The 26,525-nt window shown below is 35.2% G+C and overlaps 1 protein-coding gene across 3 annotated transcripts in view; it reads left to right on the top strand.

Annotated features, from left to right (window-relative positions):
- Nucleotides 1-25,942, top strand: part of LOC129264328 (FERM domain-containing protein 8-like) — a 33,242-nt gene extending 7,300 nt beyond the window's left edge. Inside the window, exons 4-14 of one of the 3 annotated variants that reach the window (XM_054902189.2) lie at nucleotides 9,389-9,490; nucleotides 11,026-11,084; nucleotides 11,628-11,794; nucleotides 12,456-12,659; nucleotides 13,356-13,485; nucleotides 14,102-14,257; nucleotides 15,390-15,499; nucleotides 16,162-16,191; nucleotides 19,212-19,274; nucleotides 21,626-21,738; nucleotides 22,601-25,942. In XM_054902189.2, the coding sequence (XP_054758164.2) occupies nucleotides 9,389-9,490; nucleotides 11,026-11,084; nucleotides 11,628-11,794; nucleotides 12,456-12,659; nucleotides 13,356-13,485; nucleotides 14,102-14,257; nucleotides 15,390-15,499; nucleotides 16,162-16,191; nucleotides 19,212-19,274; nucleotides 21,626-21,738; nucleotides 22,601-22,668 (1,202 nt within the window). In that variant the 3' untranslated portion in view covers nucleotides 22,669-25,942. The remainder of the gene's footprint in view (nucleotides 1-9,388; nucleotides 9,491-11,025; nucleotides 11,085-11,627; nucleotides 11,795-12,455; nucleotides 12,660-13,355; nucleotides 13,486-14,101; nucleotides 14,258-15,389; nucleotides 15,500-16,161; nucleotides 16,192-19,211; nucleotides 19,275-21,625; nucleotides 21,739-22,600) is intronic. The other 2 variants (XM_054902190.2, XM_054902192.2) reach the window with 2 other exon arrangements.
- The last annotated feature ends 583 nt before the right edge of the window (nucleotides 25,943-26,525 follow it).

Genomic DNA, 26,525 nt, shown 5'->3' with positions numbered 1-26,525 from the left:
ATAATGTACATGTAGTCTGACAAATGAATGGGGATCAGTGATCACCATATTTGAAAATTTAGCATCTATATGAATCGGTACATCAGGAAAAGTGATGTATCGATCATATAACAATTAATTTTCCCCCAATTTTTGTGTTGGCTTTGAAAGAGCGAATGTCCCATAACCAAGAAAGTCCTGTATTTGTTTTAGTAAAGTTATCTCTATTAAAATCTACCATCAATAGACAATTAGTTTGCTCATACTGTACATGTATGATCATGGTGCCTTTTTTTGCCTTCGTCTAATGAATTCACTTAACTAGCGCTCTTTTTATGCAATTTTTAAAATAAATTTCCCTCAAAAGTTATTTTGAATAATGACGTTAAATACATCAATTTCTTGTGTATTATATGACTATCAGAAAATGGTAATTACTTTAACCTGTCTTAATAAAGATAACATAAATTTTTAACTGATTAAGAAAATTTCCATTGCATTGCTGTATTGTTCATTATTACATGTATACCAGTTGAGAATTCGGATTGCCATTTTCCAATGTCTACTTGATGTTTTATGTGCAATAGTCAATATTTGCATCATGTTTGTATCATCAGTGTAGACCATGTTTTAATTTAAATGAGTTACTATTCAGCATCTTATTGGAATGACTATAACCTAAAATATACAGAATGCTATACATGTATAAGCCTTCCTATTAACCGGTGACATTAGCATGATACAGCATCGCTGTCTGATATCATTATGATGCGGCAGATGTGATGTATGCTTGGTCATCAAAATAAAACCCGTCCATCTGCAATACCACAAGAGACAAGACACTGCAGGATATTGCAGAAAAGAAGACTCATCACATCACACCAGTCTTACTTTCAGACTTTCATCTAGACTTTCATCTTCGATACCGGTAGTCTTATGCAACTCTGAAGGCTTAGTGCATAATACAGAGTCTGAAGTAGTGAGACTAGATTCAGTAATACACTGTGGCTGGCTCAACAGACAGAGAGTATAGTAGAGCATAGTCTTTACTCTAGACATTGTGTATTAAAGTTGAAAAGTGTCAAATTTGAGTCTGTGCTTGCATTGCAGACTAGTCATATGTCTGTTCTTTAAATGGGGATTTGTTTAATTTAAAAAGGATTTGAAAAAGGATTGGGGGAACATAGAGGTCTAAAAAATGATAAAATTCAATTAAATTCATTTAATTTTAATCACTATTTCTAATTAGAGCTGCATGTTACGGTGTATTGAATCATTCCCAGCTTGTACTTTGAGTCATGTGATGAGATGGTAGATCAGGTTTGAGTCCAGTGGCGAGACTTTCAAATGATGGTGAGAGGAAGTTGTGGTGTCACTAATAGTGACCTTATCGTTTCCGAGAGCGATAGCGAGAGGCCAAAAGGTCATTCAAATGATATGGGATTGAGATAATGTGAAGATGTTTCTAGATGCGGACCGGTTGATGCGAGGTACTGTTTGTATTGTATTTTAAAAGATGTTACTTGCCATCCATTTTGTCATATGAACAAGAAGCTCGTATGTACAGTAATTTTTTATATTAAAGTGGGAGTTTTCAGCCCTAAAAACCTTCCCTTTTTATCAAGAAAAGGCATATTGTGGGAAATTGAAGCATTTTAAATGACAATCTAATTTTGTAATAGATTTTGACATAATGTCGAGAAAATTATTTTACCTCTTTTTTTTACATTTTCTTTATTTTTCTTGGTCATGGAGCTTTTGGGGGTGGGGTCAAGTGCTCCCAAGCTAGCCCCCCCCCCCACCTCCCCATGTATACCAGGGGCTACTTGAACTGTCAATAACAAATCTGAATGTCCCTTTCACTTGTTTTTTGGTAGATAGTGTGATGATGAGGGCAGATCCATTATTAAAAGTTTGATGGGTATATGAAACAGAAGTGTAAACTTGAATGTAAACTACCAAGGTAAATTTACAAGGATGATAGGAAGTGTACATGCTGTGTACTATCAAAGGTCATTGAAGACCGCATGGGCAGATCACATTCTGGCTTAATTTTCATTTTGACTTTACTCCCAGCAGGATTTCTAGTAAGTGAGCACTTCTTTGAAAAAGAAAGAACCAGGCTTGCATATCCAAATAGAGTGAAATGTAATGTACAATATTGACACTCATAATTTTCCTTGTACATGTACTTTGGGGAAATTTGAAACCAAATTTCTATTAGAAGCAACAAAAATTGTTTTTGCTATTAAAATCGTCTGAAGTGATGCTTCCACAACTTTGCTCAAAATTTTCTGAAATTCTTTATTGTCATACTCATTTGTCATTATTTCCTTTGTTTTTAGATTTAAAATCAAACTTCTGAAATATAGGCCTCCTGCATTTGTTATAAAGTTAGTTCAACGTCAAAAGTACAGTGTATGGCTCATGTGCTTTAATGTTATTGAATTTCCCTTCCTCTGTTATTGTTTGTCATGGTGACTATTAGGGGAAACTATTACGCTGTGTTAGTTTTGGTTTTACACGTGGGCAGTAGGCCTAAAGGTTAATTATAAAAGGTCAGAGAAATGTCATGCCTTTTAAAATTTAAACTACACGGGCTACAGACATGTCATGAAGGGAGCCAAAGATCATTATTTTACAAAAGTGAAATGATATGAATCCTTATTAAGTACTGATCATGTGTATGGAGACTATTCAGTTTCCTATGATTTCAATAAAACCATTACTTTGGGTAGCCCCCGCCCCCCCCCCCCCCATAAAAGTGCATGTCACCCTTATAATTCATTATATTCATGCACATGCCCCCGAAACAGTTATGGTGTGACTGTGAACGATATTAAACTGAAATTTGTTTTATCGGAAAAAATACTACTTTTACATTAAAAAATGTATTAAATCTGTAGGAGTCCGGTCAAAAAAAAGAAAAATGCTTGTCTTATTTACATACAATGTACATGTACATTGTATTAAAAAAAACCCTTCTCAAGCATGGAACGCACTGAAATTTTCAGTCATTAGAAAATTTAAGATATTGATCAGATCTATACATGCACTGTGCTGTAGGTTAGTATATGAATAGGCCTATATCTGTAATGCTCCCTATAAAAAAAATATGTAGATTAACTTTTCTGACCTTTCTGTTTATGACAGTGATGAAGTCATCATCACTGCAAATTGCATATATAGATTATTCCTCAGAATTAATGTATTCTGTACGGATGATATTATGACTAATTGATCAACGAACCACACTCCCATCACCAGTGTGGGTTTTGATTGCCCTCATACCCTCAGTAATTACCTCCGAAGGTTTATTATTCATTGGTAACGCTTTTTTTCCACCACCATTTGGACGGCTGCCAACACCACTGAAGACGGTTTCATAACACCCAACTAACGTCAAAGTCTATGTTCTAGGAAGCCGATTGCAGTACAGCATAGGTCTTTTTGTAGGGATTATATTACAATATGTGACCTACATACATGCCCATTTGACAGTTCGTGTAGAACTTCTATTAAACCAAGTTATCTGTACAATTTATGCAGGGATTATCATATTACAATACTTGACTTACATGTAGATACAAGTATGCCTTCATGGATGCAGGAGGGGGTATGGGTCGATTGCACATGTGTCTCTTTAGCTCTGATGGTGTGATTTTGTGATGAAACTTGATATCTTGAAAAAAAATGGGTACTACACTGTAAGTACTAACCTCGGCCTAGGCCCTGTAACATAAAGCTTAGCGATTTATGATTGAATGGATTGATCATACACAGTACTCACTCGATTCAAATTACGAGGATAGAAATCTGAGTTCCTGAAAACACAGCTCTAACTTCTTGCCTCACGCAGACTGTCCTTGTAGTTCATTGATAAGAGCGGGATTGATTTTTTTTTAAATATGGACAATATAAAAATACTGTGAAATAAAAAAAAATGAAAAAAAAAATGATGAAATGTATACAATAAGTTGTACAGAGGCTTCATAAATCTAAATTCATTAAAAATATTATTTACAATATACATGTAGTTTTGAACACACTCTTCCTCTGCCCTGTGGAGTCTAATATAAAACCATTCTAAAATTTCAATGGAAGTATTACAAGGAAAAAAATACAGGTAGGACCGATCATTATTATGATCCAGAAATTTTCCATCGACTTCCGATTATCTGTCACCTCGTTTCCCTAAATAGCCTCCGATTATAATATATCTACTGTTCAGAAATTGATGATGGATGGAAGGGACTGCAATTACAGGGTCCCGATGTGTTCCACTTCATTGACGAAGCATTCAACCTATGAATAATATATTGTGCTTCCAAGTTTTCTAAATGTAGCCTGGTAGTGAGTGGTTCACGAGGAGCTCAAGGCAATCGCGTAGGCTGGATAGCTATACTGCACGCCTACAATGTACACAATAAAAAATGATTAATCACGAAGTTTATTGATGATTTCTAATCCTCGCCTTAATACTTAACAAACCAGATAATAATACACTGATAAAACAACATCCTCTGTATTAACTTTTATAGAATGCTTTCTCAGTTCATTTGTTAAAATTAATATCTGTACATTGTATGTCGGTGATGGCGACTAAACTGACTAAATTTGCCGGGATTCCTGCAAATTCAAAATGGCTTGGGTTTTTTTTATATTTTTATTAAACATAATTGCAATATATGAGGATCTATTCTTAGTAATTGGAGAATATTTTGATGCATTAATATCGAGAGGTACATGTACTTCATGTAATTCATTGTCATAAACTTGTGATAGTGGAGTCATACATGTCCTTTATAAAGTATACTCGGTAATCCTGATTTATCTGTAATGATTGTGAGTTAAGAGATCTTATCTCATGCACTAGACTTTGAATGTAAACACTGAACAAACGGGCAGAATGGTTGAATTTTAATTGTGCTTCAAATGTCAGACCAAGTCGCGCTATGATTCTGAGAAAGTTTGAACAAAACAAGAATATCCAGAAATAGTTTTCAATCCTCTTTTCTATTTAAAGATAAATGCCAGTTGTGGTAACGATTTCAAAATGAGTTTGTACAGAATCCCATGAAATGACCACCAAAGTGTCTGTTTGTATAAATAAAAATATTTGCCAAAGGATTCTGGAAGAAATTGTGTAATTGCTGAGAAATTAGCAAATAAGCACGGGATTCGTCGGGCCGACATTCAAAGCAATAATGATACACTGTCCCAAGTACACTTATCTGTGTTGGTGATCTTCAGTGTGAACATGTTTCGGCGTAGATTTCAAGATTTCTCAAAGTTCAGTTTATGTAACTGTACATGTACTAGATCTAGATCCACAATGATATAGTAATACTTAAACCTTGGTTTTACTGACTTTCTCGTGAAATCAGTGTTTACTGCAACTACTTTCATTTATCTTTAAATGCAACTTTATACCACAAAATGGTCTCTACTGTCATACATGTACATTGTATATTTTGATGTCCAATATGTTTACATGGGATAGTAGTAATACTGTTGAGTCTGTATCTATCGATTTACGTTTTAAGTTCTCGTATTCTTATCATTCGATCTGCACTTTGTACACAATATGTCAGCATCACCTGGGGGTTGTATGCACACAATAGCGCAGTCTTACTCACAGATAGGGCTGTGGTACGTCATGTATTAAAATCAATACGTCCCATTATTCACGACTACTCACTGTGCATCAATAAAGAGGTAGAAAACAGAGTTAACAAGACAATACATTTAGTACAGACCGCAATCAATGAAACTTACAAACCAGAACCACTGCAATGGTGTATTTATATCACTCGACAAATAATGAAATCAACCACATCTATCCCACACATGAGAGTTTTATTATAATGCACATCCTCATCACAAGTTAGCTAGTCACCCTTCTCCGTCCCGGTTTGGTAGTAAAAGGTCAGAAATAGATGATTTTTTAATCATTGTTAGATGGTGTTAATTCAGAGAAAAGGCAGTCTGAATGTGATTCTGATTATTATATTCATAGTTCCCATGTGACTAATGTAGTAGTCTGATTTAATAATGAAAGGTAGTATATCATGTGATAAAATTTGAGATTTGCCAATAATATATAAGATTGAATTCCAATTCTGTATTTTGCTGATATCAAGTTACCAGCTTTGATAAATTACTAGGAATGTTCTATATATAATCTGGAGTATGTGCAAACTGAAAGTGTACACATGATCTTGGTAAAAGTGCATTGCACTGTTTACTATCTTGGATAGTTCACTGCACTATTTACTATTTACTAGATATGTGCTTATCTGCGCATTTAAATAATCATAAACAAGCATTCATAAATGTATGCAGTTAAGAAACACATGGTTGCCTTAAATGCAAACAGGGATATTCACCCAAGATAGCTGCATGTAACTTAATGGGGGGGGGGGTGGCACAGTGCCCCCTGGCAGAATTTGATGATTTTTTTTTTGGGGGGGGTCACTTGTCAGAAAATGTTTGCCCCTTCTCACAAGGTTTGCCAGGTATTCCACTGCCCAAATTCATTGAATTTCCCAACTTTGTCTGAATTTTGCCATATAATTTAAATTAAATTGCCCTTTATAAAGAATAAATGTACTCTCTTTTATTTTCATAATTAAATTGTTTCTGATATTGAACAATGAACATACAAGTAAATAATTGTAGATATATATAGATTGCTCATATAATTATAAATTTACAGTGTTAGTGCATCAATTTATAGGATGGGGCTTTGTACATGTACATGTATGCAAACACCCAAGTTGCAAGATCTGGAGCCCGTCACACAAAGCTTAGCAGTGATCGTAGAACAAATTTTCACGATTACTTGCATTGACTACAATGTACAATCAATGGTAAAACTCAAGCGTACGATCGATCGTTATGCTTTGTGTTACGGAGCCCTGGACTGATCAACAGATTGTCATGAAACAGCACCAGTCATAACAAATATTTGTGCCTTACATTAAAATGTCTAACCAATTCTCAAGCAATTAAAAAAAATTGTATATTGCATCAAATCAGTATGTAATCTGTCCATACGTGTATGTCATTCTTGACATGATAAGCTGAAAATGTACACATGCCATGCACACATAACTGATTTGATAAACTTTTAATCATGACATTATGACCTTCTACGTATTTTCAAACTACACCGTCACACACCTTTGTTTGTCTTAAATAATACTTGTACGTGAGGAATCTGAGGATGAACTCTTTGCAGAATATGTGTCAGACAAATCAGGATCTAGACAAGTTAATATCACATCCTCCAATACGTCAATTGTCAAACAATCTGACATTCATTCCATTTTGTAGAGTTTGAATTTATTTGATTTTAACATGATGTACATACACGTAGGGTCAACAATACTCTGTCAAAAGAAAATTCATGACTTTCTCTTAAATCAACTTTATTGAAATGATGTTTCTGTTGTTTTTGTTAATCGAAAAAGACAAGATATTTAAGACTGTGAAGAGAGTCAGATGAGTTTCTCTCATTCTACTTAGGTTATTTATGCCTCATTAATGTGATACCAGTTTCTCACTTGTCATTTAATCCATGTTCTCATTTAGTTTCTATTAATGATCTGATGATAGAGAAACTCAACATACATGTAATTACTGATCAAAGTTCCTTTTTGATCATCCCGTCATGGCTTTTATTTGAAAAATCAATATGTACATGTAGTTGCAAGATTACCCAAGCATCAAAATCAACTAGTAAATAAATACAATTATGTAAAGTATTCAATTCCTTCTCCATGCTCTTTATAGTATGTTCTTGTCCTTGCCTGTAATTCCTAGTTTATTTTCTTGAATTTAAAGGAAGTTTACAACTTTAAATCACAGTAATCACCTACATGTATCCTTGCTTAGAAGGAAATATGCATTTTTTTTTCAACCTTGTTCCTTGACTTGAATGTCTTCTTTGCTTTCTCGTTTGCTGTTTTGTTACAGAAAAGAAAAGGATCATAAAAGATTCATTCAAGCAAATTTGATGAATGTTTCTTTCAATTTCAAACTCCACTGACACATATTGTGTCTGTGGAGGTCATTTTATTCACTTCTTCATTGGCACCATTTTCTGTTCAATGCATTTAATTCCCTGCCAGAGTGGCAGTGGATAATTGGTTGATTTTCAGTATTGTTCCCATTGCCGAGAAACATGTCGAAAAGCATACTTTGCATGTATGTATTTCTTTAATTTCATTTCAAAATGTAAAATTACTTCGCACTTTGAATCAAAGGGTTGTACACATTCTATGCCAAACTCATGTTGTTTGTGATACATTGTAACTTGTAACAAGATTTCTTGCCTGTAGTAATGGGAACTTGCCTTGTGTCATTCAAACTCTGCCAAAGTTCAGAACAACACTCCGATATGAATGAATCGGGCAAATATTTGCCAAACTGAGTTAACAGCTTGTACCGTGCTTTGGGCAGCTAGCTTTTAAAAGCGAAACAGGATTTGTCAAATTTAATAATGGCCTGTTAAGATGGTTGTTTGAGTAAAGTTGAACTAATTTGCTCAGGTGTTTGTGTGATAAAAGCACCAGAGAGAAATTGAAATGTTCTTGGTAGAACACGATCAAGTCAGTGCAGTTGGTCTACCTTAGGCTGATCATTACTGCTCAGGACCAAAGCTCATCTACATGTAACACCAAAACCCTTAGAAACAGCATAGGATATACCTGAAAATTATAGGTGATTTTAATAATAATAATACATATGATTTATATAGTGTCTTTTCCATTTTGATTAAATGCTCAAGGTGCTTAGAGGAGAGCAAAACATAAAAGTAAAGAGAACTAAGAGAAGTACAAGAAAGGGTAAATTAAAAATGAGGGAAAATGTCTGTCTTCAAACCCAGTACCTGCTGGTGAACAAATGCAAATTTAGGTTGCCCTTAAAGGACGTTGCAGAGTTTGAGTTCTTCAGCTCCTGTGGTAGTGAATTCCACAGGGCTGGTCCGGCATGAGCAAAGGCTCGATCGCCCCAGGATTTTTTAGATAGTGGAATATGCAAGAGACTAGATTGGGACGATCGCAGTGTGCGTGCAAGTTGATAGTGGTGTATAAGAGACTTGTTGTAATCGGGTGCGGATCCATTGATTGATGATTTTGCCCTCATCGCAGTCCAAATGTAGCCCCTGAAATTCCCCTAATGACTGCTCTGAGGCAGCCATGTTACCTACAATGTAGAGTCACCCCAAGATCTGCCACAAATGTCATCAATATTTTATTTCTATTATTGCTTGAAATCTCCAATACTGAGTTTCCAACGTACAGATGAAAACCATTGAAACTTACCTACTCTTTAATTTGCTTACGTCTTTCTTCTCATCTCAATTGTCATCTCTATCTTAATTATTGTTTTCCCTGCACAGAATTACAGCTTAAGCCTCACCATATACCCTTCAGATTATGTAGACAGTGGCCTGATCTTCTTGATAAATACACAACACACAGTGAGGAGGTGAAAGCAAATGGTAAGCGCCTATCCCAGTTAGAACAAAAACATGAAATTAACATGATAATGTTAGAGGTTGTGAATGAAAACATTTTGTATTTGCTTTTTCAGCCATAATCTAAAATTTGAACCTTTTTGTTGTTGTTTTTTTAAACATTACAATATTTTTAAAATGACCTAATTTTAGAGAAACTGTTTGAAAGATGTTACCATTAAAGCACTTTGGACATAACATACATGTAATGGAAATGTTAAACAAGAAGAATCAGATGCTATTTGGAAAATAGTTTTGAGACATTCTGGAAATGTAATGAAATGTTAATATAGATTGGATGATACTTATCCTTGAGGGCCTACATGTATAAAGCTCTAAAAGACACTCTATTTCTGGAGTGATTGATGTTTTTCCGCCCTTCCTTTTCCTCCTCTCTTGCCTTCATCCTCATCTCTGTCTTATCCTCTTACTCTTCTTCCTCTCGTTCTCCATCTTCTCCTGAATCCACTCTTTCTTCTGCACTCCTCCTTATCCTTGCCCTCCTTTCTGTCTCCTCTTCCTTCTCCACCCCTCCTATTTTCCCTTTTTTCCTCATTCTCCCAGTTGTGCTTCTTCTTCATCTTCTCCTTTTCCTCTTCTTCTGTTCTTCCTTTTAATATCCCACTTTTTCTTCTCATTTTCCTCACTCTCCCTTCCCTTTTCTTTCTTTTTTCTATGTCTCCCTAACACTTCTGATTCCTTTTTTTCCATTCTTCTTTCCATCATTTCCATTTGTATTCCCTTTACCCAAATGTCAGATGCAAGTATTATATTTACATGTAGATGAGATGATGTGGATAACGTGATGATCTTATAATCATAATGCCAAGTAGTGAATCTTGCCAAGTTTCTTCCTGCCATAATAAACATGCCCTTTAGACATCATTGTTATGATGCAACCCTGGTACATTTCAGACAGGATGTTAATATCTCTTTTACAGGAACTGGATTCTCGTTTAAGATGATACGCGTATCAAGAGGATTTGATCGCGACCTCTAGATATAGTTCGCTTCTTGATTTTTCACGTCGATATACTCTCTATTTGTCAGCCAATGCACTGTATTCAAGTGATTAATGTATTCAAGTTGAGAAGTGTGTTTCACATGAGATCAAGATTAATGGATGTTCAGATGACAGTTTATAGGAAGTTGCAAATTATATTACTGAAAGAAGTGTTCAGATATACATGCATGATAACGATAATAAATCTAATTTACCCAGGGTAGCCACTTAAAGCTATTAGCTGATTTTCCAGCTGGCCCTGCATATCAGGATACAATCCTCCATCCTAATACGTTGAGCACCTAACTAATAGGCAGAAGATCCCTTTTTATAGTCTTTGGTGTGACTCAGCCCGGGATCAATCCCATGACCTCCCATTCGTGAGCCAGGTACTCTACCACTAGACTACCATGCCCAAGCGTGAATGAATATATGAGCAGTAGTAAACCTGCATGTAAGGCCCTTGTAACATATTGTTAAATATTTTATTAAGGCACGATCTGTTTCTTTTTTCTAGATGAACCAGTCATATCTTTCCAAAGAAATGCATTCTATCCAAAGGATACAGAGAAAAAAGTAAGTACTCACCAAATCATTTGGCTTAAAACTCTTGATATTGTGGAATCATTCTTTGTTATTAAAAATATATGAAAATGTACACATCATCATTATCATTGACATATCATGTATTGTTTACAATATCAGGGTTCCCAGTCATGGAAAATCCTGGAAAAATTTGTGGTCGTGGAAAGTCAGGGAATTTGGAAAATCTGTGAAAAGTCATGGAATTGCATTTACCTCTTGGCTACGGCAGCTTTCCAGTTTGTTGTGTCTAGCAGCTCTCATACTCTTCCATTCTTCCCAGTTTTGTGACATCCCAAATTCTACATAACTCCCGGGACGTCACAGGAAGTCATGGAAAAGTCATGGAATTCTGTTTTCAAATTTCTGTGGGAACCCTGAATATGAATGATGTAGATCTCTAGATCATTAACTTACAGGAATTCAAGTATTGTGCTTTACATTGCATTTTCTAATGTACGACGAGTATGTGACGGTTAATGTAATGTACAAAATGAATCACTGTGGCCTCTTTCTGTATTGCCATTTGAAATCCAGGTCATGAATGCAAAGATAAAGAGTTTGTTATTTGTGGAAGCGAAAGGGAACATTCTGAATGGCATGTATCCGTGTGAGGCGGAGGACTATGAGTACCTGGCTGGTGTGTTAGCTTCCCTGGAGTTTGGTACCTACGATGAAGACCAGCATCAAATGGGTTTCTTCAAGTAAGTAGATCGAGCAATTAAGATATGGCCTGTTGAAACCCATAAGGATACCTTTTATGGTTTATACATGGATTGGATCCTTCTCAGCGTAGGAATTCCATGAGGGCGACGATCAAGTTCGACCTGTTGACAGTCCGAAACACCCCTTAAATAAAATAAAAATTGAATGTCTTGGGGCAAAGTTTTCTTTCAAGAGTCGACCAAGATACGCCACATACAATATTCAGGAATATTTGGAAATTCAATATTCAACATGCGTCAGAATAATAATATTTTGATTTAACATTTTGAATTGCTTGTTACACTCAAACAGTATCCTTTGTAATGAAAGATATAGCCTGAAAAATTGATCAGTCACCCCAAAGTGAAAATAAAAATAGCCCCCCAAAAATGAAAAACATTTTCACTGTGATCCTTAGGTTTTGAATGCTTCTTCAGAGATTCCAGTCTTCATTTTTTTGGTCTGAGTTCATGCCTCAACAACTTCCCATTTTAGGCCTTTTCAGTCTTTTTATTGTAGAGTACATACGGGGCTTAAATTAACAAGGTCTGAATCAAGCTTCAAACCACTAACTAATTTTATAGAAGAAAATAAAGTTTTTTAATAATTTACGAAACCTTTCATAACTTATTATCTAATCTTCTCCGTTGAATCACTCAGGGATAATGATCTCAAAAAGATCTTGCCGACATGTATGTTCAAAGGAGGTAGCCGCTGGTCGATTGTGAAGGGTCGTACGGGAGCAATGATGTCGGTAGAAGCGAGTATATTGAGACATTGGAAACATTTCTCAGAACTCACCGACTCAAGAAAGGAATACCATCATCTATTCCTTGAATTCTGCTGGAAGTTACCATTCTATGGGTAAGTACATTCAAGGTTTCATGACATTTGCTCCTATGGAAAATCTACACATTAAGCCAAAAATAAGGCCTAACATAAACACTTGACTTTAATAAACGAGAACCTTAATCCTAATCCAATAAACAGATAAATCATAATCCTAGTTCCGTAAACCAGAGCCATAACCCTATATCTTTGGATAAAACATTGCAGGGAGCAAATGTTGTGTACCCACATTCAGAGGTCCATAATCTAAACTTCAAGTTTAATTTGCGATTAACTATGGATAGCCGATTATGACACTAATCTCTAACAGGAGATGTTCAATTTGTCAGCATATTTGGTGTCCAATTCATTCATAACCGAACTCAACCGAGGTGAGGTGAATGGGTACCCGGCAGGATTAATTCCTTGAATGCATGAGCGCTGAAAGGCAGCTCGAGCTAAAGCCGGGGTAATAATAATAATAACCGCGCGCCTCGGAATAGAATATTTCTAGATAGATGGCACTATATAAATGCCTATTATTATTATTATTAACTGTCTGAAGATAAAGAAGTAAGATAATTTTCTATTAAATCATAGGAAACGAACACAGGAGAAATAAGGAACAGCAGATGTAAACAATTTGAAGTGTGCACCCAATTATTCTGGTTCAGCTATCATACACTCTTACTTGGAAGATGGCTAATCAGTCATTTTATATTGTTTTTACAGGTCTGTGTTTTTCAGAGGACAGATTGAAAGGACGGGACGGTTGTCTGTCAAAGTTCGGGACTCCTCGGACCGGAAGGTGTACGTCGGAATCAACAGAGACGGAGTGTATGTCATTGACGAACAGAAACAGGTGTGTTTCAACCCAGGCTCTGTTTCAGAAGACTATAATTGACTGAAATTGACTTGCTGATGTTACAAGCTACTGAAAAATGGTGTCAGTGAATTGGCCAAAGTGGAATTTGTCACAGAGTCTGAATATTGCTATTAGTTACAAGTTATATGAAACTTGGTCATTGTGATCCAGGTTCAAAACTTGTTTTATAAAGCTAGTTATCATTACCATTGGCATGCTGCTGTTGCAAGCTACTGAAATGCTTCCAGTTGATTGGCCAAAGTGGAATTTGTCACAGTGTCGAAACATTTGCAATTGATTGCAAGGTTTATGAAACTTGGTCATTGTGATCCAGGTCCAAAACGGTTTTATAGAAACTAGTTATCGTTAGCATTGACATGCTGCTGTTATAAGCTGTGGAAATAGTGCCAGTTGATAGGCCAAGAGAAGAATTTGTCAAAGACTAAACATTTACAAAGTTTAATGAAAAAGGCATTGGCGATCCAGGTTTAAGACCAAGTCTTCTAACAATGGAGATTATAGTTTTGTCAAGGAAGGGTAGTATGTATTATCACACGATGACCTTATGGCCTATCGTACAGCAAGTTGCTAAGTCTACATGTTTGGCTTTCAGGAGCTTCTTCTTGGACTGAAGTACGATGAATTATCCTGGGAGTTTACAGAGCCTGCAAGGAAGGAGATAGACTGTCTCCCATGCCTCTGGTTAGAGTTCGACAACAGGGAGAATGGAAAATGGCAGAGCAAAGTCTTACAGATCTTCTCCAGACAGGTCAGACTTTAAATGATAATGCTATGTTACCATACTTGCTTATATGTATAGCCTTTTATCAGAAAAGTGCTCTACTATAATGCAGCACAATTTGCCCTGGCTTTGTCATCACTTTCATCTACACATTTATTAAAATGGCCCGTTATCTTAAAGTGATCATTTCACTTTGTTCTGATTTAAAAAATTCTCCTTTTGGTTCCTGAAAATGGGCTAAACATTAGGCTTATAGTGTAAAAATACCATCCCAAAAGTTTCAAAGTATTATATTTACAGGATCAATTTTAAAACCTTGGAGATGTAAACCAAAGTTTGAAATAATTGGGAGTTGGTTTCAATGACTATGTGTATACAGGGAATCTGTGCACCACAACACATTAATTCTAGATGAACACAGCATGACCTACATACCGTGTGTACAAGGTATACACTGAATGTACAGTGCAGCTAATAGTGTGTGTATAGGAGATACACACAACAGAAGGCAGTCAAAATAGCCAACGGACTTTTTGAATTGGAGAAAACTGGTCATAAGCTGCACCCGTCTACTAGACGGTTCTCAAAATCAGGCTAATAAATTGCTACTTGTATCTAAATTAGAGTTTTTCATCCTTTATTGTGGTCTGTTTCAGGGTTTTTTAGGACAAATACAGGCACTCATACGCACGTTTCAACTCAGTTTGAGAATTTTTTTAATCAGCTGCTCACAAAGTTAAACGATCCCTTTAAAGAGTTATAGATGCACCAGTGAGAAGCTACTTGATACTTGATGTAGTAATCCCATTGGCAGCTCATACAGGAAGCTATACTGGGATGATGAATAAAGTCCCACACTGTAATTTCCCCCAAAATGGGGACAGTAAATCATCAAGAAATCGATTTAATTCATGGTTCAAATCATTCAAGTAATTGGGTCAAAATGGATACAAATATGTAATCGTATGTTCATTTTCATTTTTCATCATTTTTTGGGGAAATCATGCTGTCATTTAGTTAATATTTTTGTTTTACCCGTATAAAATCATGAACAGATAATTTGATGGATTTTTTTTCCATTTTTGTCAGTGCCTTTGATTTTAGGGCTGTACAGCGATTATCTAACAATCTTTATTTGATATGAATTTATTTCATACAGGCTGTTATGATGAATGCGTTCATCGAGGCATGCGTTGATGAGCTGAATAAACGAGATATGGAGAACGTCATCCAGAGAAATGAGCACACCGTCGTCGGGGGCCTCCTCAGGTAAATATAATCATACTCTCTTTACAAATTATCATACACATGCCTATCAAAATCTATAGCATAAACAAAGCAAGTATATTATGTTAAATATAAAGCTTTGCCAACATTTTATTTTCTCACTTTTGTTTTCAGTATAATTGATTCAAATTTAGCTTTTCACAATGCTTCCTCTTCATCATTTCCTTCTCTATCTTCTTTCCACAATAAAGATCATAAATGCATGAAAGCAAAGTACAGTGCCCTATATTATAAGGAGATAAAATCAATAATTGCAATCAACCATAAGGCTGTATAATTGTCTTTGATTGACTTAATTGTACAATTGATATTAGCTTACTATTACAGCACCAAAATATGCACCTTACTCTCTTTTGTTTGTGTTTATAAAAAAATATTGAAAATATTCACTATATAATAATAATAATAATAATAGGCATTTATATAGCGCCATCTATCTAGAAATAAGCAAATCAATTAGAAATTAATTTCACCATGGATACAAAAGTCAACTATACGTAGTTAACACATATATACAAGAGTAAAAATGCTTATAATCCTACTTCGATAAAACTCTGTGCTTGAATTTAGATTTTCACTGCATGTTTCAATCAGGCGCCACAATATGATATAAGTAACGCAATATTGTTTTTATAATCATTCAGCTCCACATTTCCAAGGTGTAAAGCTCATAAGTAAGTACACAGAAAGGCATCTTGCCCTGTGTCATGATAACACTATAGTGCTGTGTCAATTAACCTAACACCTATTAACCAGTGTGGTGTTTGTTGTCCTGTATGGGTTTCTGAATGATGTTTTTTTTTGTAGTTTGTGAATTGAAGGTTGTCTATGAACACTGTCATACATATTTTTAAGTCCGGGTTAACTTTAACCATGGTCTAAATTTGTGGTTTAGCTAATGATAGATAGCCACATTTGACGTCAATCTCTATAATTGTTGTGTCGGTGCTAGAAAGCCCGTAACGCCACACTTTTGCACATCACGTGCGTGCAAAAACACCCTTAGCAGCATGCTAAGCACTGTTTGAAGACATTGAAATTTGTGAGATATTTCCTATTTTTGAGCAAGCGCCATGAGCACCCAGCTGAGGCGGATACCGGCGCTATACAAGAACCCATCATCATCACCATGCGTAAGGGGGTGTCCGCACCGATGCAATGTGTAAAAATGTTTTGCTAAGACATGACAAATTACATGATCGGCTTATCATCACATTTTGCACTCAAGGCATCACAAACTGTAAAATGAATCTTAACATGGGAAAGCTTGCCATAATTTGAGCCCAGACTTAGACCATGGTGTAAGTTAAGCCAAAGTTTAGAATGAAATAAGTGTAAAGGGAAGTTGTTTACCTTTTAGTTCTTTCTCCTTCAAGGAAACAACAATAGATTTTCCCCCCTTAAAGGGATGGTCCGGGCTGAAAATATTTATATCTTAATACATAGAGAAGAATTCACTGAGCAAATGCCGAAATTTCATCAAAATCGGATAACAAATGACAAAGTTATTGAATTTTAAAGTTTAGCAATATTTTGTGAAAACAGTCATGAATATTCATTAGGTGGGCTGATAATGTCACATCCCCACTTTCTGTTTTCTTATGTTATTACATAAAATCATAATTTTTTTATTATTTCATACTTGTGTGAATAATATGTTTCCTTTATAATGAAATAAGTTGCAGCAATAAATATCTAATGCACTAAATCAGTTGTCAATCCAATTTTTCTAGTTCTTGGAGGAAAAAAATTGAATAAACCTAATTTCATATAATAAAATACAAAAGAACAAGTGGGGATGTGACATCGTCAGCCCACCTAATGAATATTCATGACGACTGTTTTCACAAAACATTGCTAAACTTTAAAATTCAATAACTTTGTTATTTGTTATCCGATTTTGATTAAATTTTCAGCATTATGCTCAGTGAATTCTACTCTATTAAGCTATAAATATTTTCAGCCCGGACCATCCCTTTAAGCACAGACCATTGCTAGAAGTTGCCCTTTGTTCCATGTTTGTCAGTCTATCTATTCATACCCCTTCCCAATCCCAGGAAATAGTCACAATAGCCCAAAGGGATCTATTAATCTCCTCTAATCCCATAACTGATAAACGCTTTTTTTTTGGGGGGGGGGGTTGAAACCTTTCGATTTCAAAGCAATGATTCTGTTTGTTGCATTTGTGTAGGCTGTTTGTCGCCATCGGGATCAAATTTCTTGGAAATTAACTTGGAGCGTTTCCAAAGCCTTTTGAAAACTGAAAGCCACATTTCTATTAAGAATTTCTCATTGTTGAAACCAGATGGTATATTATAGCATGCAGTAGAAGGCTGATGAAAGATCCTTACCCTTACCGTTTTACGTGCATTAATTAGTAAAGTGAAACCAGGGCCCCGTAACATGAGGCTTAGCGATTGATCGTAGGGTTGATCTCTACAATTGATTGCATTGACTATTGTGTATGATCCATCGTAAAAATCAGCCACATTGATCGATTGCTAAGCTGTATGTTGCAGGGTGCTGATGATTTAGTTTATATCTATCAATACTTCCAAATTGTATTTATTAATGGCAGTATCCAAGTATCCAAAGCCAGCATGCATTATGTAGGCTATACCCCAGTGATTAATGGATGATAAATTTATTGATATGGCTCTGGGCCATATTGCATAAAACTCTAAAGATATGCTCACTCTGCTATCAATGGCAATAACCATGGTAACATTGCTAAACAGCCAATCATAACAAAGGATTCTGTGGAATTTGTCATCAATGGTAAAGTTTACTACATAAGAGTAATGGGGATACAGTTTTATGCAAATGGGCCCATGCTCGGTTGATAGTACTACCCATAATGCTACAGTCACACCAGTGAAACTGACTCCACCTCAACCAATTGTATGGTATTGGTAATAATGCAAAAGCTTTTGTCGGCCTGGAGTCGGTCTGGAGTCGGTTTGACTGTACCCATAAGATAGCAAGGAATGAATCATGCTGTGAATACTGACTTGTGTGTAACTTTGTATTTAGTCACATGTACGTAGCATAGTGTGTGTACCCTATAGAGTATCAATGTGATGTCGCCACAATTTTTTTCTTTTTGCATTGCATCATTTTTTATACCTTATCTTGAAGAGCATGATGAGAAACATCCAGAACCTGCTTAAGATGGGAATCGATCCGTGGGGGGCCAGGGTGCGGCCATATGAGCACCTACCGTTGGCCATTGAATTCATTGTAAATTTGCCTTGATCCAAACAGTTATAAACCAGGGGGCCGTTTCATAAAGCTGTTCGTAAGTTGAGAGCGTCTTTAAGAACGACTGGTGATCCTTTCTTGTGGTAAATGGTATATTCATTGGCGATGGTTAAGCGCGTAAGAAAGGATCACCAGTCGTTCTCAAAGTCGCTCTTAACTTACGAACAGCTTTATGAAACGGCCCCCTGGCCACTTGCACTGATTTCAATGGGGGCTTGTTATAGGTATTCTTTTAGCCATACCTCTGGCTACAATGAACCGATTCATGTCAAATTTGGTGCCGGTGTGGAGGTTTGTCATCATACATGCATACTTAAAGGAAAAATTGATGACGTCGCACTGTGGTACTCTGTACATTGGATATATATAATTGCATGTTTCACCATTGTTGCTCTTTGTTTTATTTGCACCCTATTAACTCCTTGACTAACAGCAATGAGAATAACAGTAGCACCGTATCACAGGACCAACCCGACGGGCCCATGACGTCACACAGGTATACAACATGCATCCACTCAATATGCAGTCAATGTGTAGATACAGAAGGGTCATTCTTGGTCACATGTGTGACTGAAATAATGACAAATCTTGATTTTAATTAGTTATAAATGTAAAATTTGTTGAGATTTAGTCATTCAAAGGTAATATCACAATAGCATGCTTAGTCAGCTACCATTTGGAAATATTTTTTGTTGTCTCCAATATGCAGGTTCAAGGTCACAGGTCAAAGAAAGTGGGTCACGTGTGTGACTTAACACAGAATCATGATTTTGAAAGTTTAATTTCATTTTGAAACTTGTCCTGTGAATTTAAAAATGAAATTGAACTTTCGAAATCAATAATTATAAATCTTTTAGATTTATAAATCTGTTAGATTTATAAACAATTAAAGTCAAGATTTGTCATAATTTAGGTCACACATGTGACCGAGAGTGGCCAGAAAATTCTATTCAATATCTTCACCAGGGGAGCATTTCATAAACCAAATAGTCGGTGGTTTTCACTGACAACTTGTTATAAGCTACTGAAATCCTTGCATCTGATTGGCTCAGAGCACATTTGTCAGTGATAATTGCCAGCTAGGTGCTTCAGAACAACTCCCAGGTTTATATATGATCATATAGAGTGCCACAAAAAAGATATTTGACGGTGTCTCGCTCAATCACTATATTTGTTTTCCATCCTTGTGCTACTAATTACTGACTCACTAAAAAAAACGGTCTAACAATCCACTTTTAGGCTTGTATCAAACTTGAATCAGACTCTTAGCCAAATGCAAGAGATGCTTATGATATTTATATCATACAAATTGGCCACACCTGCCATTTATATATGACTTGCAGCTCCCCTGTGCATTGGGACAATAGTGCAATAGATTATTCAGTTATATATTTATTAAATAACTTGTGGAAAATTATATAATTTTTCATCACACAGGAGCATTAGATTTGTATATAGGCATTCAAACTTTCATTTTTGGTGAAATTGATTAAACTATGACAGATTTTTTTGTATAAGTAAATACATGTATATGGAGCAGATCTGTTTGTTTACATTGCTTTGATAAATCAGCTCATTCTTCTGTACAATGATAGAGATAAACCCCTTGGAATACCATGGTATATGCCTGCATTTTCCCTCACGATATCTGTGTATGAAGTAGCATTGATAAAGTGGATTTCAAGTAAATCTGTTTACCATTACAACTCAGGGAGAAGTGCAGAATTGTCAATTCTGATCCAATTTATTAGTACTGCTGATTACTTTCAATTAAAGCAAAAATAACAGGATTTCAATGCACTTAACTTTGAAAAATAAATTTTAGCTACCAGTTTTAGAGTACTTCAATAATTTTCAAATCACAAGGAGAATTGAAGGAGGAAAAAATATGTCTTTCTGGCCTCCAACAGAACTTAGTAGGTTTCAATAGATCATGAGAAAATTAGGCTAAATTAAAAAAAACTACATATATATTGGACTTTCTGGCCTTTAACAAATTTTAGTAGGTTTCAATAGATCCGGGGAAACTAGCCAATTTTCAAAATAATATATTTGACTTTCTGGCCTTAAACAAAATTTAGAAGGTTTTAAAATATCCGGGAAAACTAGGCAATTTTGAAAGAAATATTTGACTTACTGGCATTAATCAAAACTTAAAAGGTTTCAAAAGATCCGGGTGGAAACGTAGGCCATTTCAAAGACTTTGACTTTTTGGCCTTTAAAAAACTTAGTAGGTTTCAATAGATCTTGGAAGGCTAGGCCATTTTCAACAAGCACACACAATTTTGATTTGATTGTTTATATTTTTTTAATTCATTTTTCTTTATTTGATTTTATGGGGGTTGGAGGCAGAGTTATAAATATATTTGAATATTGTCAACATGTATATGTAACAAAAACGAATGAATGAATTAATGAATGAAAAAAAATTGGAAAAAGTAATTAAAATTAAAACTTAAATGAAAAGAAATGAAATGAAATAATATTAAATAAATGACTAAGAAATAAGTAAACTAAAGGAATTGAAATTGGTTCAAAGCACATCTGCTATATACAGCTTACTGCTTCCACTCTATTTGATTTGATTTGATTGATTTGAAAGGGTTTTATGTCCTGATATCCGAGTCAATTTCTTATGGATAAACTGTTCCATCCATGACAATTATTGGGGGTTTAACTATGGAATGATCAGCTAGGTGTAAGGTTGTTGTTGTTGTTTTAGCTTATACGGCACGTATCATTCAGCAGTGAATATTTGCGCAATGAATGGTGAATGGTGAACGAATCTATGGTAGTCTTATCTTCAGACTCATCATATTAACCCTCTGGATATCTGTCTTTATACAGAGCTGCTCTCGATGCCACTGCACCTATCTTCGGTACGTTACCTACCAGAGATCCCAAGACAGGATTGTGTAGTAAAATGGATCGATTGTGTCTCTCGACATTCTCAAATACAGGTACGTTGCAAGTATAGTTTGCTTTGCAGACCTTTCACTTAAGTTAAGTGGTCTGAGTATGCTGCCTAAGGTCCCTCTCAAACAGCAAGCTTTTTTTTGCGTAAGTCTTGCATGCAGACCCACTTGTTGATCAGAGTTTGTATCAAGAACTGTGTCTGCTGACTAAGTATAGAGCATACTAGCACATGCCAGATTTTATGTTGTACATTTCATGTGTTATCCACTATAAAGGAATGCCAATTCCTGTAATCTGCACTCCAAGATTTTCAAGGGTGCTTGTCAATTCCATCCTGTTTATATTTGACATTCCTTCAGAATGTAATGTACATCTGTCCTTGGTATATGATTATTATAATATTTTTGGTCTTCCAGGGTGATGTGTCGTTAGTATCCTTTTTTTTCCCCCCAAGGGCCTACCAATCATACTATTTTCAGCGTTAGCAAAGACACCCTAGCATTCGACATATTATTTCCTGTTGACATAACTTAATGATGGGCTTTACAAAGTGCTTTGCGAAAATTGATATCGATAAGTGTTAGATAATTAGCATTCATGATGAAATTTGACATTTTTAATAAATGTGTCAGATCCTTAAGTGCATTATATTTACGGTGTACTACTTTTTAAAATCATTGCAAGGCAAGATAGATGTGTAGTGGTTACCGCACTTAATACGAATATTTCTGAGCACTGTATATATGATATATGTAATAAATATGTAAAAGATGAGATAAAATACTTCAATGATGCGATTGAGCATGCAAATTGGTAATATTCTCAAATTAACAAGTGCTAGATAGAAGCTCCATTTTATGACTTATATTTAATGATATTGATGATCACATCTTTGTTTTATTGCAGGTGAACTGATAAGCAAGAAGCCAAAGGTCAAGAGGTCATTCACATTCCATAGCCTGTTCGGTAGGTGAGTGGAACTTCCTCTTGGTCAGAAGAACCTTTTGATATCAGAGCTTTTGAACATAAACTAAACATGGACTGGCAGTCTGTGCTTATGACATTGACTCAATAGTCATATCAGACAATGCAGCTGGTGTCGATATGGCGCTCGAAAACAGTGTGTACGTTGTCGGGTTTTTACAGACGTGTATCGACCGGATATGATTACTTATATCTGGGGCCGACTTTTAATGTCAGCAGCCGAAAGATGTGGCCGGGCCCAAACTGCATCAGTTCCCTGCATCAGTTCACGACTGCCCCATGTTGCTTGGATTACAGGCTCACGCTCCAACGCCCAGTTGAACGCGGTGAACGACGACACATGTATTTAGATGTGTGGAGAGAAGTCCCGATGGATCACTGGAATGCCATCCTCAACGTTCAATTCATCAGAGGAATATGTGATCCATATCAAACATGAAAATCCAACACTTTTGCATTGTTTACGGGGACCGTTTCATGAAAGTTGTCAGCACTGACAAGATGTCTTTCTCCGACAGTTACCATAGCAACAGTCAGAGGCCAGTGCTTCTCAGCCAATCAAAAGCAAGGATTTCACTGAAATAGTCAGCACTGACAATTTAGTCGGTGCTGACAACTTTCATGAAACACCCCCAGGAGTGTGTTTGTGTGTATGTGTATCATCATGTATTGGTATACGACTGTATGCTTCTTATCTTTGAAAAACTAGCCAACTGCACACTACACCACCATTTTTTTTATTCAATTTTTATTTTTTGTAAATGTTATAGTATACAAATAATACACATCAGCAAGGGCATTAGTAAGAACTATACACGCAATATCAAATATGATATTCAGTCACATTGTTGACAAAGCAATATCTCAGTTGGCTATGACTTGAAACTGAGTTATCCCGACCCTGGGCTACAGATTTGCATTTGAAGTTTCATTGTAGCATTCCTTTGTGAGATTCAAATGAGAAATTACTCGTCAAAACTGGTATTTGAGGCAAAAAAAGTTGTTTGTTAAAATGTTAAAAATCTGGTCTCAGGTGGGACATGTCGTGTGCAGTAGGCTTTAGGCCAATCTGTTTCAACTCATAAAGCTTAAAAACTGTTGCCCTGTTTTTTTTTGCATTTGAATCATATTCTTAAATAGCACTTAAGAAATACACAAGCCACATTAATAACAAACAAAATTTGTCTTTATTTGCATACAAGTGTGCATGCTTTCCTGTTTTGATGACATACCCTGATGAGTTTTACACTCAATTTTTGGCTTTATGATTTGAAATTTTAAAGCTGATTTTTATTTTGTACAAATTCATGATTTATGTTGGGTTTCCAAATGCAATATTTTACTTTTAACACTGCCGTTTTAATGTACCTTGTATTTTGTTTTTATAGACTAGCATAGATATTTTTAACTGTCCATGTATTTGATAAGGATTGATATGTTTAAACTGAAATCCTTTTCTATGTACAGTTCATCATTTTCTTTGATGTATTAATCATGTGATAATAAGACTTTTGACCAGTTCAGTGTGTTTCTATATTGATACACGTGGTATTAACAAAATGATTACTTCATAAATTGATCAATTAATTTCATCAAGGTGATACCAAATTAACCATTTTTTTTTCCTGCTTGCTGAAATTGCTGGTATGAATTTGCATAGACTACAAGATTGCGTGCATTCTAGTTTGGGTGAATGGCTTTATCCTAATTAACTAAACAAATCATCAAATGTTGTGTATGTGTTGAATAAATAGAAATAATGAATTTTAATGTAAATTTTATGAATGCCTATATTGTTTGTGAATATAAACCAAAGTGTATGATATTTGTGATTGTGTGTATATAATCAAAGCAACTCTTTCATGTAATTATCAGCAAAGTCTTGTAAATAAGATTTTTAATTTCTTTGTTGTCTATTTGCCAGTGTGGTACTTAAACATATACAAGAACAGTACTCCTTGATTTTATGATTGAACATAATGAATATTTTAAAATAATTTTATTTATGGAATGGATTTTATGCATATTTGTTGTAACTGAATCAATTTTAGGACAGTTTTAAGGGTCAATTGAAAATTTTATGAAGTTTTAAATTTTCAACGGATGTAAATATCATATTTGCAAGGAGATTACTGCTATATACAGCAACAACACAGGATAACTATGTCACCATCATTTCATAGTTTGGAAAACCTTTTTTTTTTTTCAATATATTTCTAATAGGGGCTCTTTGAATTCACATTAGTTTAAAGAAATGGTAAGTTTTGAAGAAGATCTTTTTTTTTCTTTATTTTGTGCAAGACCAAAGTTGTGATTAAATTTGATGTAAGAGTTCATGAGAGAGAAGTCTGGCCACTTAATCAGTGTTCTGAAGGAAGACATAGGCCTTTATAGCATTTGTGAACTGAGGACAGCCATGTTGGATAGAGAAGACTGAAAGCGCTTTTACATGTATGTTCATGGAACTCGACATGACATAGGCTGTTTAAAGTCAATCTATGCCCTCGATTTTAGAAGTAGTATGAATTTAAATGTCAAATATTGATAGAAAGATTTGGTGTATTTTGCAACGTTATCTCGGCAGGTTGCAGAACATTGAATAACCTAATTCTACTATTTGCACATCATTGAATAATTTGATTTTATGATTTGATGAAATACATTTTATGCAATATAAGAATTTCAGATTATTGATTTTTTTTTAAAGTTTTTCCTGAATGTGCATCATTTCCAGAACAAAGTGTTGTTTTGCCTTTATCTTGTTCATGCTTCCAGTGTCCTTTTAAGAACTTCAAAGATTCAAACAATCTTGCATTTGATATTAGTCATAAGTCCATGGAAAACTATGGATTGAGATGCATTCTCAATTTTTAGAATGATTGACCGTTTTGTTTTTTACATTACCGGGCACATTGTTGTTTTTCAAAATCTTATTTCGATATTACTTTTTATCTATGTAATTGAATGTGAATCTATTATTTTTTAATGGATGTACATTTCAAAATAAATATATTTGACCAAGGTTAGACACCCTGATGATTTACCTAATTTGAAATAGTGAGAATATTATGCCGTTATTGCTGTGCTGCATAGTGATTTCCTAAATAAACTCCTCGAACTCGTCTATGAAGAAACCTATTTAACTGAATATATCATTGCTCATGTGCAGTCACTTTTCAGATGGAGCGTTTATTGTGAATGTCAGAATTCAATTCTATATCTTAAAAACTTTGCAAACTCATCTATTAAAACAGAAAACAATGATATTGCTTCATCTGTGTCATTAATGAGTCAAAGTTCTGGGGCCTGTTCCATCAAAGAGTTACAACTCTTTAACTTTGTTATTATGGCAACTACCACGGAAACCTTGATTATGATTGGTTGCTGAGTCGGGCCTGTTGCCATGGTAGTTGCCACAATGACAAAGTTACAATAGTTGTAACTCTTTATGAAAAGGGGCCCTGTTTTTTCAACTTTTGAAAATGGAAGTAATGTACAGATGACTATGCTTATGTCAAATCTGTTCTGACTTACAGAAGATATTTATAAAACTTTTTTTTCTTCTAATTCTGGTATGAAATAATGCTTTAAGTTGATGATTATTTGACTTATGGAGGTTGACTTCTGCCGAGTGTCTAAAAAAGGGGGAGTGAACTGTCTGTGGTCTGTTATTGACTTGTGTGCATAAATAGCAAGTCTTGAAATGTGCCTTACAGATAACAATTTAATTCAGAGAATAAATTTGCCTAAAATTTCATCTGTATAGAGAAACTGAGATTTCTTTAACAGGAAAAGTACTTGTTTATAACTACAGAATTCTGCTGCTCGTATAGTGACCTTTCATAGC

Source organism: Lytechinus pictus, chromosome 7, assembly GCF_037042905.1.
Source record: "Lytechinus pictus isolate F3 Inbred chromosome 7, Lp3.0, whole genome shotgun sequence".
In the NCBI taxonomy this organism is placed as follows: Eukaryota; Metazoa; Echinodermata; class Echinoidea; order Temnopleuroida; family Toxopneustidae; genus Lytechinus; species Lytechinus pictus.
This window is presented reverse-complemented; position numbering and strand designations above follow the sequence as displayed.